Below are 17476 nucleotides of genomic sequence, written 5' to 3'. Positions count from 1 at the left end.
ACTCTTAGGGGTCCTGTGGACTAACCTACCAGTGAAGCCTTCCCCTTGTTATCTCTTACCTACACCCATATGGATTCTACATCTTCCCAGCTTTGATCTCCTTGTAACTACATCTTTAATGGTTATAAGGTCATACCCATTAACCTCAATTTGTTCCATTCGTTCATTTAGTTTGTGACAAACAGTAATGAATCATTAAAGAAGCAGGAGTAGGCCATTCGGCCCTTCGAGCATGCTCTGCCATTCATTTTGATCATGGCTGATCATCGAATTCAATATCCTGATCCCCCATATCCCTTGATCCCTTTAGTCCCTCGAGCTAAATCTAATTTCTTCTTGAAATCAGACAGCGTTTTGGCCTCAACTACATTCTGTGGTAGTGAATTCCACACATTCACCACCCTCTGGGTGAAGAAATTTCTCCTCATCTCAATTCTAAAATGTTTACCCCTTATCCTCAAACTAGGACCTCTAGTTCTGGACTCTCCCACCATTGGGAACATTCTTTCTGAATCAACCCTGTCTAACCCTGTTAGAATTTTATGCGTTTCTATGAGATCCCCCCTCACTCTTCTAAACTCCAGTGAATATAATTCTAACTGACTTAGTCTCTCCTCATTTGACTGACCTGCCATCCCAGGAATCAGCCTGGTAAACCTTCACCAAACTCCTTCTGTGGCAAGGACATCCTTCCTCAGATAAGGACACCAAATCTGCACACAATACTCCAGGTGTGGCCTCACCAACGCGCTATACAATTGCACATAACATTCCTATCCCTATACTCAAATCCTCTCACTATGAAGGCCAACATACCATTTGCCTTCTTTACTACCTGCTGTACCTGCGTGCTTACTTTCAGCGACTGATACATGAGGTCAGCAAGGTCTCGCTGAGTATCCACCTTTCACGATTTACACCTATTCAAGTAATAATCTGTCTTCCTATTATTGCTACCAAAGTGGATAACCTCACGTTTATCCACATTATACTGCATATGTCATGCAGATGCCCACACACTCAGCCTGTCCAATTCACATTGAAGCATCTCTGCATCCTCCGCACAGCTCACCCTCCCACCCAACTTTGTATCATCTGCAAATTTGAAGATAATACATTCAGTTCCTTTTCCAAATCATGAATATATAATGTGAAGAGTTGAGGTCCTAGCATAGACCCCTGCGGAACCCTACTAGTCACTGGCTGCCAATCAGAAAATGATCCATTTATACCAACTCGTTGGAGTTTAGAAGGCTGAGGGGAGATCTTATAGAGACATATAAGATAATGAAGGGGCTAGACAGGGTAGAGGCAGAGAGATTCTTTCCACTTAGAAAGGAAACAAGAACTAGAGGACACAGCCTCAAAATAAGGGGGAGTCAGTTTAGAACAGAGTTGAGGAGGAACTTCTTCTCTCAGAGGGTAGTGAATCTCTGGAATTCTCTGCCCACTGAAGCAGTGGAGGCTACCTCGTTAAATATGTTTAAGTTACAGGGAGATAGATTTCTGATCAATAAGGGAATTAAGGGTTATGGGGAGCGGGCGGGTAAGTGGAACTAAACCACTATCAGATCAGCCATGATCTTATTGAATGGCGGGGCAGGCTCGAGGGGCTAGATGGCCTACTCCTGCTCCTATTTCTTATGTTCTTATGTTTGCTTCCTATCTGCTAACCAGCTTTCTATCCATCTCAAGACATTACCTGCAATCCCACGTGCTTTAACTTTATGCAGTAGTCTGTTATGTGAGACCTTGTCAAAAACTTTCTGAAAGTCTAAATAAACCACATCCACTGGTTCTCCTCGGTCAACGCTACTCGTCATATCCTCAAAGAATGCCGGTACTCCCCTATATGTAATTAATGAGCTTCCAGGCATGGATTCAGGCACGAGATCCCACCATTCCAGGCAGCGGGAAGGGTGGCACCGGAACAGCCCGCCACCGCACTTAGTCACAAAAATGGAAAATTCCTCCCTCTGTCCCCCATCCAATTCATTGATAAACTGTAAGTAGTTGAAGCCCCAGCACTGATTCTTGTGACAATCCACTAGTTACAGTTTGTCAATCTAAAAATGACCCATTTGTCCCAACACTGCTTCTTGTTACTTAGCCAATCTTTCATCCACGCTAATATGTTACCCTCAACACAATGAGCTCTTATTTTATCCAGATATTTTTTATATGATGCCTTATAGAAAACCTTTTGGAAATCCAAATACACTACATCTACTAGTTCCCCTTCTTGTTCATCCTCAAAGAACTCTAATAAGTTTGGGGACAAAACAATGACTGAGAAGGGAACAGAATGTGACACAAAGAAAAGTAGAAATAATTGAATTGTTTATAGAAGACTTGTTCAGATGGCATTGTAGTGCCAAAATGTGATGAAAAATAGGTTTTAAAAAACCTTGGTTGGGAAATTCCTTGGTGCTAATTCCACTCTGGCCAATTTAATTGACAGTGCTGTAAAAGCAATCACAAATATCTGAATTCATTTCACTTCCCTACTCAGTCCCAGTTGCCATCAAGAGGTTTCTGTTTTAATTCATCTATCCCTAGGCTGTGGGTTATATTGGCAATTGCCCATCCCTATGTACCTTGAGATGGTGATGGTGAAGATGTTTTGGGACTGAAATGTTTAGCATTGATCCAGCGCAGATTAATATTCAGTTGGTTGTGGATTTTAAAATCTCTGGGTCCCTTCTGATGAATGCCTGTAATCAAAAGCAACCAATTAATACTGGAACCTCTGCAGCCATCTTTCAGTAAAGGATTACCTTGCTGATGAGTTTATGGCCTGAATAGCACTTTTTCAGCATATTGTAAGAGGATAGCTCCATTTAACATCCAGAAGGGATTTTTTTTAAGCAGATGATACAACAACTAACTGCAGAATGTTGTGCCACATTGTAGTGTGCTACATTGTGGTGTGCTGTAGAAATGCCTCTGTAAAACTCAATGCAGCCGCAGTCTCAGACCCAGACCCAACCTAATTTGTGTTTACTGTGGAGAGTTTACAAGCATGCCATAGAGGGATGATAGGTGAAATGGTAGGGGGTGGGAGAGGGAGGAAAATTTTTGTAATATAGATGACCTGGCACAAGAAAATGTAGTGATGACAGGTGCAGTTATAAATAATTTTTGGTTTACTTTAAATAGGAAAAATCTGATGTTGACTTTACATCGGTGGAGCTTCCTCTTGAGGACTCTTTAGTCGTTCATCTTTCCACTGGAGAAGAGAAAGACAGTCTGCAAAATGAAGTTGCAGAGGTGAGTAAAATGCAAATGCATCTTGCAACATAGACTGAAAGGAAGAATAAGGCTAAACAGAGCGTTGGAGGAAAAATAAATACACTTTATGATTACATTTTACTTGTAAAAAGCAGCTTGTGTCCATTTAATCTAACAGTTATCTGATGATAGTAGTGTAATTGATACAGATACATATATTGTTTTTTATGTTTAAAGGGAGTGTTTAAAAATTCAGCTTTATGCTGCAGGTATGTCTGGGGGGAATGTAGCTCAGATTTTGGAAGAGCAGGATAATTACTCATTTTAGCTTTGCAAGTGGCTATGTAAAGTAGAGTTAATGGACTTCTGTTTACTTAGATTCACCTGGGATCACTAATTAGAGTGATTGAGGGTCATCTAATGTTGTGGTTTATGTGTGGTCCTGGGCCTGTAGCAAAGAGAAAAAGCTTTTGCAGAAAGCAGTTTGGTTTGCTGCCGAAGCCTGGTTGAAGCTAGAAGGGCCTAGCCGTCTTCTGGAACTCAATCTCTCTGAGAAAGCTTCACAACTGCCTACACTCATTATAGCAAATACATGGTAAAGGCAAAATGCTGCGGATGCTGGAATCTGAAGCAAAAACAGAAAATGCTGCAAAATCTCAGCAGGTCTGACAGCGTCTTTGGTGAAAGAATAGAGCCAACATTTTGAGCCTGGATGACGCTTCGTCAGAGCATTCGAGCTAGTACAAAATTTGATTGAGTAATTGCTTGTGTTATCCTCCAGGTATTGACACTGGAACAACATCTTTCAAGTCTGCATATAAAAAATCTGGGAAAGCGTGGGAATTCAAAATTTAGGTTTTAAGATTAGGGATAAAAGAGCAAATTCTGCATGGTTGTGCTCCTAATGATGTGGAGATGCTGGCGTTGGACTGGGGTAAACACAGTAAGAAGTTTAACAACACCAGGTTAAAGTCCAACAGGTTTATTTGGTAGCAAATGCCACTAGCTTTCGGAGCGCTGCCCCTTCGTTTGGGTTTTAAGATTAGGGATAAAAGGGCAAATTCTGCATGGTTGTGCTCCTAATGATGTGGAGATGCCGGTATTGGACTGGGGTAAACACAGTAAGAAGTTTAACAACACCAGGTTAAAGTCCAACAGGTTTATTTGGTAGCAAATGCCACTAGCTTTCGGAGCGCTGCCCCTTCGTCTGGTGGAGCCGGACGAAGGGGCAGCGCTCCGAAAGCTAGTGGCATTTGCTACCAAATAAACCTGTTGGACTTTAACCTGGTGTTGTTAAACTTCTTACTGTGCTCCTAATGGCACAGATATGATGGGCCAAATGACCTTCTGTGCCATATGGTTTTATGATAGAGTAGACTGAATGACTAGGAAAACAAAAATGCAGTGAATCAAGGTGTGCAGACCTTCATGTGCAAGTCTCAAAGTTCCCCTCCAATTCACACATCATGTTGACTTAGAACTAGGCTACTGTTCCTTCTTTGTTGCGGGATCAAAATTGTGGAATTCCCTGGATAAAAGCAAATTACTGCAGATGCTGGAATCTGAAACCAAAAGAGAAAATGCTGGAAAATCTCAGCAGGTCTGGCAGCATCTGTAAGGAGAGCTTTGACAAAGGGTCATCTGGACTCGAAACGTCAGCACTTTTCTTTTCTTACAGATGCTGCCAGACCTGCTGAGATTTTCCTGCATTTTCTCTTTTGGTTGTGGAATTCCCTCTTTGTTGGTGTACCTACACTGGTGGTGTCCCAACACCAGATGGTCTTCAGTGGTTCAAGAAGGTGGCTCACCACCACCTTCTTAGGGGCAATATCCGACATGGTCACCTTTACAGGTAAACACATCTTTTTACTTCTAGATTCTAGAATGTGCCCTACAACCAGAGGGCTTCTCAGTCCACTGAATAGACTATACAGCGGCCTCAGGCAAGGCTTGGGGAGGTGGGGTCTGCTTCCTAATCAACATCTTGTGGTGCCTAGACGTAGCAATGCTGACGCTCCCCAGACCTAGAATTTCTGATGCTAAAATGCTGTCCCTACGGCCTTCCGCGGGAGCTCACCCTTGTTATCCTGATAGCAGTTGACATCCCACCCCACGCGGACGTGAAGACAGTGCTGGACAAAATATACATCACTACAAATAGCCTTAATACGCAATATCCCAAGGCTTTATTCATCGTGGCCGGGGACTTCAATCAGGCCAAGCTCAAGAGCGTCCTACCAAGATACTACCAACATGACTCCTGTTCCACCAGCAGTCTAAACATCCTAGACCACTGCTACACAAATATCAAACATACCTACCACTCTATCACCCATCCACACTTTGGCAAATCGGACCAAAAGGAGTGCTCCTGCTTACAAGCAAAAACTGAGACTGGAGAATCCATCAAACAAGATCGCGCAATGTTGGTCTGAGGAATCGGATAATCTCCTACGAGACTGCTTAGAGTCAGTAGACTGGTCAGTATTTTAAAACTCTGCGGCCAACCTGAACGAGTATGCCACTAAAGTAACTGACTTCATTAGTAAGTGTGCAGAAGACTGTGTGCCAAAGAAGCAAATCCACGTGTCTCCCAACGGAAACCATGGATGAACAGGGATATCCACTGCTTGCTGAAGTCCAGATCTGAGGCATTCAAGTCAGGCGACCCTGCCCTATACAAGAAAGCCAGATATGATCTAAGGAGATCCGTCAAAGATGCCAAAAGACAGTACCGGACCAAGCTAGAATCCCAGGCTAGCCACGCAGACTCCCGCTGACTGTGGCAAGGTCTGTAAGACGTAACAGGCTACAAGATGAAGGCATGTAAAATCGCCGGCTTCAACGCACCTCTCCCCGATGAGCTCAATGCATTCTATGCCCACTTGAGCAAGAGGTCAGTGAGAGCATGCCTTCCACCCCGAAAGCCTGAGACGAACTTGTATCCGAGGTCACCATTGCAGATGTCAGAGCAGCCTTCTTAAAGGTCAACCCAAAGAAAGCGACTGGCCTGGATGGGGTATCCGGACGAGCACTCAGATCCTGCACGGATCAGCTGGCAGGGGTATTCGCAGACATCTTCAACCTCTCTTTACAACAATCTGAGGTCCCTATCTGCTTCAAGAAGACAACCATCATCCTGGTACCAAAGAAAAGCCAGGCAGTGTGCCTTAATAACTATCGTCCAATGGCTCTGACATCCATCATTATGAAGTGCTTCAAAAGGTTAGTCATGGCACAAATCAATTCCAGCCTCCCAGATTGCCTGGATCTACTACAGTTTGCCTACCGCTGCAACAGGTCCACAGCAAACGCCATCTCCCTGGCCCTGCACTCAACCCTGGAACACCTAGATGACAAAGAGACCTATGTCAGACTCCTATTTATCGACTACAGCTCAGCCTTCAACACCATTATTCCTACGAAAATCATCTCCAAACTCCGTGGCCTGGAGCTCGGCTCCTCCCTCTGTGACTGGATCCTGAACCTCCTCAGACCACAATCAGTCAGGATAGGCAACAACACCTCCTCCACGGCCATCCTCAAAACCAGTGCCCCACAAGGCTGTGTCCTCAGCCCCTTACTGTACTCCGTATACATCTATGACTGTGTGGCCAAATTCCCTTCCAACTCGATTTTCAAGTTTGCTGATGACACCACCGTAGTGGGTTGGATCTCAAACAATGATGAGACGGAGTACAGGAAAGGAATAGAGAATCTGGTGAACTGGTGCGATGACAATAATCTCTCCCTCAATGTCAACAAAACAAAGGAGATTATCATCGACTTTAGGAAGCATAGTGGAGGGCATGCCCCTGTTTGCACCAATGGGGAGGAAGTAGAAATGGTCGAGAGCTTCATGATTTTAGGTGTCCGGATCACCAACAACCTGTCCTGGTCCCCCCATGCCGACGCTATCGTTAAGAAAGCCCACCAACGCCTCTACTTTCTCGGACGATTAAGGAAATTTGGTATGTCCACTACGATTCTCACCAACTTCTACAGATGTACCATAGAAAGCATTCTTTCTGGTTGTATCACAGTTTGGTACGGCTCCTGCTCTATCCAAGACCTCGAGAAACTACAAAGGGTCGTGAACGAAGCCCAGTCCATCTCTTAAACCAGCCTCCCACCCATTGACACCGTCTACATTTCCGGCTGCCTCTGAAAAGCAGCCAACATAATTAAGGACCTCACACACCCCAGACACATTCTCTTCCATCTTCTTCCATCAGGAAAAAGATACAAAAGTCGGAGGACACGCAACAACCGACTCAAGAACAGCTTCTTCGCTGCTGCCATCAGGTTTTTGAATGGACCTACCTTATATTAAGTTGATCTTTCGCTGCAACCTAGCTAAGGCTGTAACACTACATTCTGCACCCTCTCCTTTCCTTCTCTATGTATGGTATGCTTTGTCTGTATAGCACTCAAGAAACAATAGTTTTCACAGTATTAATACATGTGACAATAATAAATCAAATCAGATTATCCACTGACTTTAGATTCATAATTGAATTCATGATCCCTGGATTATTCATCCAAACCTTTGGATTATTAGTCTAGGAACATAACCATAACACTATGTGTATTTGTCTTGATGAATTGTGAATCGATGTTTTAAAGTGAGAACAGTTAAAATTTTAATCTTCACTGTGGTTTTTTGCATAGAAGCAAAGTACAGCAGGAAATCAGGAATATGATGAGACGCATTGCAACAAAAGATCGCTGCACCTTTGGCACAGCTTACAGGTAATCATCTTCATAGTACTTACGTTTACAGCTGAAGCCAACTGTCTACTTGTGCACATAATTAGAGAAAAATAATTCTATTTGTCATATCTCTTATATGGCACTAATGATTAACACTGGGGAAGAGGCAGCGTGAGGGGTTGGGAAATTGGATAAAGGCTTACCAGTGCAAACTGGATGCAGGGAACAATATGCGGAACAGGTAGGTTTGACACCAATTGAAATTGGACCATGAAGCTTATTTCAGTTAAACCAGTAAGCTCTGGACCCCAAGCAGCTCACCGGCAGAAGGCGCAGGCATTGAATTTCAACTGTTGTGATGCCAGCGATAGTCCTTGGAGAGGTTCCATAGGAATTGGGGGTGGAAAGAATAGTTAAGGCCAAGCAACACTCCTCGTGGAAGGGTCATGGTATTTATTCCCAATCAAAATTTGACCACATTTTGTTCTTTCAGGTTTCCTTAGTCATTCTGTTTTTCCCTGTTGCTGCCACTGGCAGTTTCTGTGGCTGTTCAGTAGTATTTTCTTCTTGCTGCATTAATCACCACTTTATTTGCTTCTACATAGACTTTGCGTGCTGCCTTCTGCCCTCCCCACCCTACCTGCAGCTTAACCCATTGAAAAGTCTACATCCCCTCAAGTGTTATCAAACCCCAGACTCACGCCCAGTACTCTCAAATTCCAGATTTCCAAATGCAATACTCCCTACTCTGCCACAAAATGCTGCCAAATTCTGGAACATGTGGAATTCTCAAAATCCTAGATTTTGGAAGTCAGTGAACCACTGCCCTGCACCCACTTGTTTCCATGCTTGGTTGTCCAACATTTCTCCATGTGCATCCAGACCTTAGTCCACCTTATGTGCTTCTAGGTCCCAAACACTGCCCCCTCCCCCCACTCCCGCCACCACCATCCCAGCGAAAACCATAACTGTGGATGAACAGGGATATCCACTGCTTGCTGAAGTTTAGGTCTGAGGCGTTCAAGTCAGGCAACCCTGACCTATACAAGAAATGATGTGGAGATGCCGGCGTTGGACTGGGGTAAACACAGTAAGAAGTCTAACAACACCAGGTGTAGTGGCTTTTGCTACCAAATAAACGTGTTGGACTTTAACTCGGTGTTGTTAGACTTCTTACTGTCTATACAAGAAAGCCAGATATGATCTAAGGAGATCTATCACAGATGCCAAAAGACAGTACTGGATCAAGCTAGATGTCCAGGCTAGCTAAGCAGACTCCCACCGACTATGGCAAGATCCACAAGACATAACAGGCTACAAGATGAAGGTATGTAAAATCGCCGGCTCCAACGCACCCCCCCTTGATGAGCTTAATGCATTCTATGCCCCTTTTGAGCAAAAGGTCAGCGAGAGCATGCCCTCCATCCTGGAAGCCTCAGATGAACCTGTATCTGAGATCGCCATTGCAGATGTCAGAGCAGCCTTCTCGAAGGTCAACCCACGGAAAGTGGCGGGCCCGGATGGGGTACCCGGACGAGCACTCAGATCCTGCGCAGATCAGCTGGCGGGGGTATTTGCAGACATCTTCAATCTCCCCTTACAACAATCTGAGGTCCCTATCTGCTTCAAGAAGATAACTATCATCCTGGTACCAAAGAAAAGCCAAGCAGCATGCCTTAATGACTATAGTCGGGTGGCTATGACATCCATCATATGAAGTGCTTCGAAAGATTAGTCATGGCACGATTCAATTCTAGCCTCCCAGATTGCCTGGATCCACTACAGTTTGCCTACCGCTGCAGCAGGTCCACAGCAGATGCCATCTCCTGGCCCTGCACTCAACCCTGGAACACCTAGATGACAAAGACACCTGTGTCAGACTCCTATTTATTGACTACAGCTGAGCCTTCAACACCATTATTTCTTGGAGACTCATCTCCAAACTCCGTGGCCTGGAGCTCGGCTCCTCTCTCTGCGACTGGATCCTGAACTTCCAAACCCACAGACCACAATCAGTCAGTAAGGATAGGCAACAACACCTCCTCCACGATCATCCTCAACACCGGTGCCCCACAAGGCTGTGTCCTCAGCCCCTTACTATATTCTTTATACACCTATGCCTGTGTGGCCAAATTCCCCTGCAACTCGATTTTCAAGGTAGCTGATGACACCATCGTAGTGGGTCGGATCTCAAACAACGACGAGACTGAGTACAGGAAAGAGATAGCAAACCTGGAGAACTGGTGCAATGACAATAATCTCTCCCTCAATGTCAACAAAATGAAGGAGATTGTCATCGACTTCAGGAAGCATAGTAGAGGACATGCCCTTGTCTACATCAATGGAGACGAAGTAGAAGTGGTCAAGAGCTTCCAAGTTTTAGGTGTCCAGATCACCAACAACCTGTCCTGGTCCCGCCCCCCCCCCCCCCCCCCCCCCCGCCATGCCAACACTATAGTTAAGAAAGCCCACCAACGCCTCTACTTTCTCAGAAGACGAAGGAAATATGATATGTCCACTATGACACTGACCAACTTTTACAGATGCACCATAGAAAGCATTCTTTCTGGTTGTATCACAGCTTGGTCTGGCTTCTGCTCTATCCAAGACCACAAAAAACTACAAAAGGACATGAACGAAGTCCTGTCCATCACTCAAACCAGCCTCCCACCAATTGACACCGTCTACACTTCCCGCTGCCTTGGAAAAGCAGCCAGCATAATCAAGGACCCCATGCGCCCCGGACATTCTCTCTTCCACCTTCTTCCTTCGGAAAAAAGATACAAAAGTCTGAGAACACGTACCAGCCAACTCAAGAACGGCTTCTTCCCTGCTGCCATCAGACTTTTGAATGGACTAATGTCGCATTAAGTTGATCTTTCTCTACATCCTAGCTATGACTGTAACACTACATTCTGCACTCTCTCCTTTCCTTCTCTATGAATGATATGCTTTGTCTGTATAGTGTGCAAGAAACAATACTTTTCACTGTATGTTAATACATGTGACAATAAATGAATCAAATCAAATCAAAAAAAGTTTGTACTGCTGCCCCAGTGACTTTCTACTTTGCACCAAGTGTCGATGTACATCAGCCAATCTGATATTGGCGGCACAGTGGTTAGCACTGCTGCTTTACAGCTCCAGGGACCTGGGTTCAATTCCCTGCTTGGGTCACTGTCTGTGTGGCATTTACACATTCTCCTCGTGTCTGCGTGGGTTTCCTCCGGGTGCTCCGGTTTCCTCCCACACTCCAAAGATGTGCGGGTTAGGTTGATTGGCCATGCTAAAATTGCCCCTTAGTGTCCTGAGATGCGTAGGTTAGAGGGATTAGTGGGTAAATATGTAGGGATATGGGGGGTAGGGCCTGGGTGGGATTGTGGTCGGTGCAGACTCGATGGGCCAAATGGCCTCTTTCTGCACTGTAGGGTTTCTATGATTCTATATGATATTAGCCATTTATTCGCCAGCCAGAGTTACACAATTTTGCACTTGTACTTGCATTTAGGAATATGTAACGTGCAGTTCCACCTGCTGTGGTTGGTGGTTCCACTGAGCTCACTGACATATAATGAAACAATATCACCGCCAGCAGGAGAAACAATAATATAGCAGCAGGTTGTGACATTTCACTGCCATGGTCAGTGTGGAGACACAGTGGACCAGGCACTACATAGCTCCATCAGTCTTGATTCAATTGATTTGCAATAGGTTAGATCGTACCATATTTCCAAAACTGAGCTCCACTTCATAAGTAATTACTTCATGGTAAATTAGAACTTGGGTTGACCGAATAAAATTTGCCTATATTGCATTTATAGAAAGTTTGAATAATTAACTATCCTGCAAAAGTCTCACATCTATTTTTATCCCTAGTTACTGTTTGTTTCACAGGCAAACAGATATAAACATCCACAGGCCATCTCACAGACTCCTGCCAAAACTTGGCCAGTAGGACAGGAAAATGTCTTGAGTTACAGAAGCATTTTTATTTTCCAGGATTTGCATGGGGAATCACTGATTGACCTCCCTGTCGGACTCATTGAGTACAAACTCCCTGGGGATTGGTAATTAACTCACCAGGTAGAGCTCGTATACGGAGCCCTGTTTAAAGCAGTCCCCTGAGTGGGTCCATTATTGCATTGTCCTGGTTGGGACCTGTTTGCGTTCACCACAGGCTTATGGTATTGCTTTACTTTATTTTGTGCATTAAAGCACTGTTCCTTATGGCTGACTCCTGGAGTTATTATTCTGGCAACGAGGTAAAAGGAATGTTTTGGTAATTCTGCTCATCAGATCCTGGTAAGCCTGTATCATTCAGTTTGTGCAATGCCATTTTTCAGGAATTTGGAGCCATATTACATGAGTACTGAGGATGGGCCGCAATATGCTAAGAGAATGAGGGCTAACAAAATAGAAGGAGTAATCAGCAAAAGGTTATCCTACTAACTGCATGTGGGGCTGCAATATTCAGTATTAGAAAAGTCTGACGTATCCAGCCGCACCGAATTCCAAGACTTTTGATGAGTTAGTGGAAATGGTGGCAAATTGTTACCAACCTAAACCTTCCGTGATTTTGCAATGGTACAGGTTCAATGCAACTACTAGATTTGCAGGGGAAACAGTGCCGGAATTCCAGACACGACGAAGAAAACTGGTGGAGCATTGCAAGTATGGTCCAGCATTACTGGAAATGCTGAGAGACCGTTTAGTATGTGGCATAAATGATCTAGCAACCCAAAGAAAGCTTTTGACCGAGCCAACCCTAGATTTTAAAAAAACATAGAGCTGGCCTTATCTTGTGAAAATGCGAAGAAAGGTGCACAAGAGCTGCAAGAACCTATAGATAACAGTGTCCTTAGGCTCAGGCGTGCCCTCTACTGTCAACCCAGGTCCCCAGTTGAACATAGTCTTGGGTGAGGAAAATCAAGATAACAAGGAAACCAAGAGATCCCGGCACTGGTGAGAGGGAGTCCCACAATTTATGGAATGGCCAGCACAACAACACTGTGCATGCAGCCAGGGAGCCCAGCCCAAGGTTATCAAAACAAGCAGAGCATGCAGCACTCATATCGAAGGTCGAAGCTACCCCAAAACAGAACGTATCAAATAAGTCAGGCTGAAGAGGAGGAGCCTCCCATCCATTGACTCTGTCTACACTTCCCGCAGCCTCGGCAAAGCAGCCAGCATAATTAAGGACCCCACGAACCCCGGACATTCTCTCTTCCACCTTCTTCGGGAAAAAGATGCAAAAGTCTGAGGTCATGTACCAACCAACTCAAGAACAGTTTCTTCCCTGCTGCTGTCAGACTTTTGAATGGACTTAACTTGCATTAAGTTGATCTTTCTTTACACCCTAGCTATGACTGTAACGTTACATTCTGCACTCTCTCAATGAACGGTACGTTTTGTCTGCATAGCACACAAGAAACAATACTTTTCACTGTATGTTAATACATGTGACAATAATAAATCAAATCAAATCAAAGAACTAGCACAATTAAATTGTGTCACCACTAAAGATGGTCCCAATACAAATACAGCTCCAAGTGAATGGACACCCATTGAATATGGGAGTGGGCACAGGGGCAGCAGGGTCCATTGTAGGGAAGCAAGAATTTAGAGGATTACGATTGGGCATCTTATCACTCAAGTTGAGGGACAATAAGGCAAGTTTGGCAACTTATAAAGGAGAACCATTATGAGTAATAGGGACCACTGTAACCCCAGTCACATATGAGCAACAAAGAGTTCAGCTCCCATTGATATTGTTATAAGGACCAGGATCCAGCCTTTTGGGAAGGGACTGGTTACAAAAAAATCAGCTTGGAATAGTGGCAAATTTTCAAAATGGCATGGAAAGAGCCACAGGAGGACGCTTCTGTGAGGGTCAAGCATCAGTTGCATTCGGGTAACGTGTTGACCCATTTCAACCCAGAAAGGCCGTTGGTCATAACATGCGCGCCTCTCCCTATGGAATAGATGCAGTACTGTCACATTGATGGAGCAGTGGGATGGAGCGCCCGATTGCATATGCCTCTAGAGCATTAGCTAATGCGGAAATAAAGTACACACAGATTGAAAAGGCGGGTTTGGCAATGGTCTTCGCAGTGAAGAAATTCCATCAATATGTGTATGGTCGACACTTTGCCTTCATAGCAGATCACAAACCTCTGTTGGGCCTTTTTTCCAAACACAAAATGATTCCTCCCATAGCATCAGCCCACATGCAGAAATTGGCACTATTATTAAGTGCCTATGTGTACACCCTGGAATATAGACCAGGGACACAAGTTGTCGGCACAAACACTTTGAGTCGCCTATCTTTGCCCACAAGCTTACCCTCACCACCGAAAATGGACAAAGTCATAATGGCATTAAATTTTATGGATACCTTACCAATTTCGGCAAAAAGATTAAGACTTGGACTCAGAATGATCCCACATTGGCAAAATTAAGTCATGTAATATTAAATGGAGGAATACAAATATGTCCAGCACAAGAATTGAAGCCAAATGCGATAAAATTTCCGGAATTAATCATAGGAGTTGGCATTATCTTGTGGGGAGCCTAGATACTTATCCCACATCCCGTCCAAAGGCCTATCCTTCAAGAAATTCATAATGGCCATCCGGGCGCATCAAAATCAAGATGTTAGCGAGAAGCTACGTCTGATGGCCCAGAGTAGATGGTGACATAGAGATGATAAAAACATGCAGAATGTGCCAAGAAAACCAGAAGGCACCATCAGTCACTTCCCTACACTCGTGGAAATGACCAGGAAGACCATGGGTTTGGGTGCGAGTGAATTTTGCAGGACCATTTATTGGTTCAATGTTTCTGATGCTAATCGATGCTCACTCTAAGTGGATGGAAGTGCACCAGGTGACGTTCACCACATCGCAGAACACGATAGAGAGACTTGGGCAATCTTTTAGTACTCATGGAATCCCAGAAAGGTTTGCGACAGACAGTGGAACCCCATTCACTAGTAGGGAATTTAGGACACTTACGGAAACAAATGGAGTACGACATGTCTGCACAGCTCCTTACCATCCATCATCAAACGGATTAGCGGAGTGAGCAGTCCAAGTTTTCAAAAGGGAAATGAAGAAACAGACTGGGGATCTGTAGACACAAAATTGGCATGTTTTCTTTTTAATTATAGAGCGATGCCACACGTAATGACAGGTTTAGCCCCAGCTGAGTTACTGATGGGTAGGCGCCTACAGACCAGGCTAAGCATTACCTTCCTGAACTTAAGTGGAAGAATTAAAGAAAAGCAAGAAGCCCAAAAATGGGGACTAAAATTGACTCAAAGCTGATAGTTTTTCATCAGGAGACATGGCCCAAGTGTAAAGTTTTGGAGGCAGCACCCCATGGACACCAGGAACACACTTGCAAGAACAGGGCCAATGTCCTTTATGATAGGGGACAAGATCCTAAGGAAGCATGTAGACCATCTATGCCATCAGGATCTGTTGACGGAAGTAGCTAATTGTGCTTTTGCTTTACCTTATTTTGTGCAATAAAGCGCTGTTCCTTTACAACTGGCTCCTGGAGTTGTTATAATGCTAATTTTCAGCCTTTGCAGCTTTTTTCCACTGGGACTTTTTGGGAGTAGAAACTCAATTCACCTAAACCATGAGTCCTGCATTAAATCAGTTGTGATAGGAGTAAAGAGACCTCAGGGACTTCTCTCTCTCTGTAAAGCTGATTGGAGTTAACCTGGCCTGAGTAGGATAGGCATGGGAGAGTTGTTAGATCGCCCCAAGAAGAATAGTTGGGAAACAAGTTGTGAGGAGGAGATAATGAATCTGCATAGGGATATGTTAAGTAGGGGGTGGGGGGATTGGGGGGGGCGGGGAGTTGGAATAGCAGATGAAGAATAGTGGAGGAAATTTTAGATTGAGCAACGAGGCTGTTGGTCATCTGGCCACAACACCAGTATGGTTAATTCTTAATTTCTCTCTGAAGTGACCTAGCAGACCAATACATTCAGGACAACTATGAATGGGTAAGAAGTTACATCTTTGCCAGTAATGCAGAAATCTCAAGAATTAGCCAAAATTAAAAATGATTGGATGGGTGTTGTTTTGAGAAAACAACTAAAAATATTGTCTTGTGGCTATGAACGTTTGATTGGAAGCCAGGCAATATAAATAAGAAATAAAAACAAAAATTGCTGGAAATACTCAGCAGGTGTGGCAGTATCTATAGATTAATGTTAATGTTTCAGACTCCAAAACGTTTTCTCCATTTCTCCATTTTCTTTCTCCATTTTCAGTTTATATCTTGGGTTTCCAGCATCCATTAGTATAAATATGATTTGGCCTGTAAAAGTGCACCTTAGATGTGTCATGTTGCAGATTTATTTCTGGAAGTGGTATTTACGCTCTCTGTTTTTCCACCTTGCACTCTGCTGCACTGTTGGTGTTGTTCCATTACCTGCAGTTTCAATATTCTTTTTTATAAAAGCATCACTTTTCCTTTGGTCATTTTCCATGCTGTTAAATGCAGCGGCAGTTTGTTTTACTTCTACTTTTGCTTTTTTCTAGCGGATCCATCACAGAACAGGTGCAAAGTTTTTCACCCTACAGGAACTGTGCAGGGACCACAATCGCAAACAGGCTGCTGCTAAATTCTACAGTCTCCTAATGCTCAAGAAACAGTTGGTGCTTGAACTGACCCAAAAAGAACCCTATAGTGATATCATTGCAACCCCAGGAGCAACATTTTACCTCTGAGTACATACTGTTTTTTTTGCCTCCTTAAAATAGCCTTCAAAATTACAAGAAGTATTTTTATACCTTTATTGCATTAAAACTTATGATTCAGATAATGATAACCATTCCTCAAGCCACGAATGTCTTAAAATAAACTTTTAAAAAATATTTCTGACCTGCAATACTACAATCCTCCTATGATAAAGGAAGAGTTCATCGCAACATAAAGAGAAAGGGAGAGTTCCTTCCAAAGGGTTTAACACAGTTGTAAGTAAATTAAAGCACACTGACCAGTAAAAAACAATTCTCAGAGTTAATTGGACACTGCAAAGAAAAGATTCCTAGCAGATTCTTCAGTAGCTTGTTACCGTTCCCCATTAATGACTTGAATGTAGCTTCACCTGTGAAGAGAATTCAAAGGACATTGAACAAAGATCGGCCTGAAGTGTAATAACAGTACCATGAACTACTTACACTAATTAGATACAGTGAGGTTAGTCAAGATAGGTACTTTGATCCATCTGTCCTGTCCTTCCATTCACCTATTAATGTTCAACCCCGCTAAGTTAACTTACATAGGAAGACTGTCCTTCTTTTGGATGTATTGAACTAAGTTCAGACAATACAGGAAAGGGTCTGGGGGGAGTGAACATCTCTAAAAGCACCCACCCAGTTTCCTGTGTTTGCGTCACCCAGGTGATCCAGTAGTTCTAGAGATAATAGGTAACATACCCTTAAAAATCTATGTTGATGCACTTATTTACTTTGGTTTGTGGTGAAGGTCCTCATTCTATCAATGTGCCCGT

General features: G+C 43.8%; 1 protein-coding gene across 1 annotated transcript in view; it reads left to right on the top strand.

Moving 5' to 3' along the window:
* The window catches only part of LOC144508343 (double-strand-break repair protein rad21 homolog), a 53073-nt gene extending 36382 nt beyond the window's left edge, over positions 1–16691 (top strand). The window contains exons 11-13 of the mRNA XM_078236180.1: positions 3160–3270; positions 7906–7983; positions 16503–16691. Of these exons, the coding sequence (XP_078092306.1) occupies positions 3160–3270; positions 7906–7983; positions 16503–16691 (378 nt within the window). The remainder of the gene's footprint in view (positions 1–3159; positions 3271–7905; positions 7984–16502) is intronic.
* Positions 16692–17476: the final 785 nt, after the last annotated feature.

Source organism: Mustelus asterias, chromosome 20, assembly GCF_964213995.1.
Source record: "Mustelus asterias chromosome 20, sMusAst1.hap1.1, whole genome shotgun sequence".
Classification (NCBI taxonomy): Eukaryota; Metazoa; Chordata; class Chondrichthyes; order Carcharhiniformes; family Triakidae; genus Mustelus; species Mustelus asterias.
The sequence above is the reverse complement of the archived record's forward strand: the minus strand, read 5'-3'. Positions and strand labels throughout refer to the sequence as shown.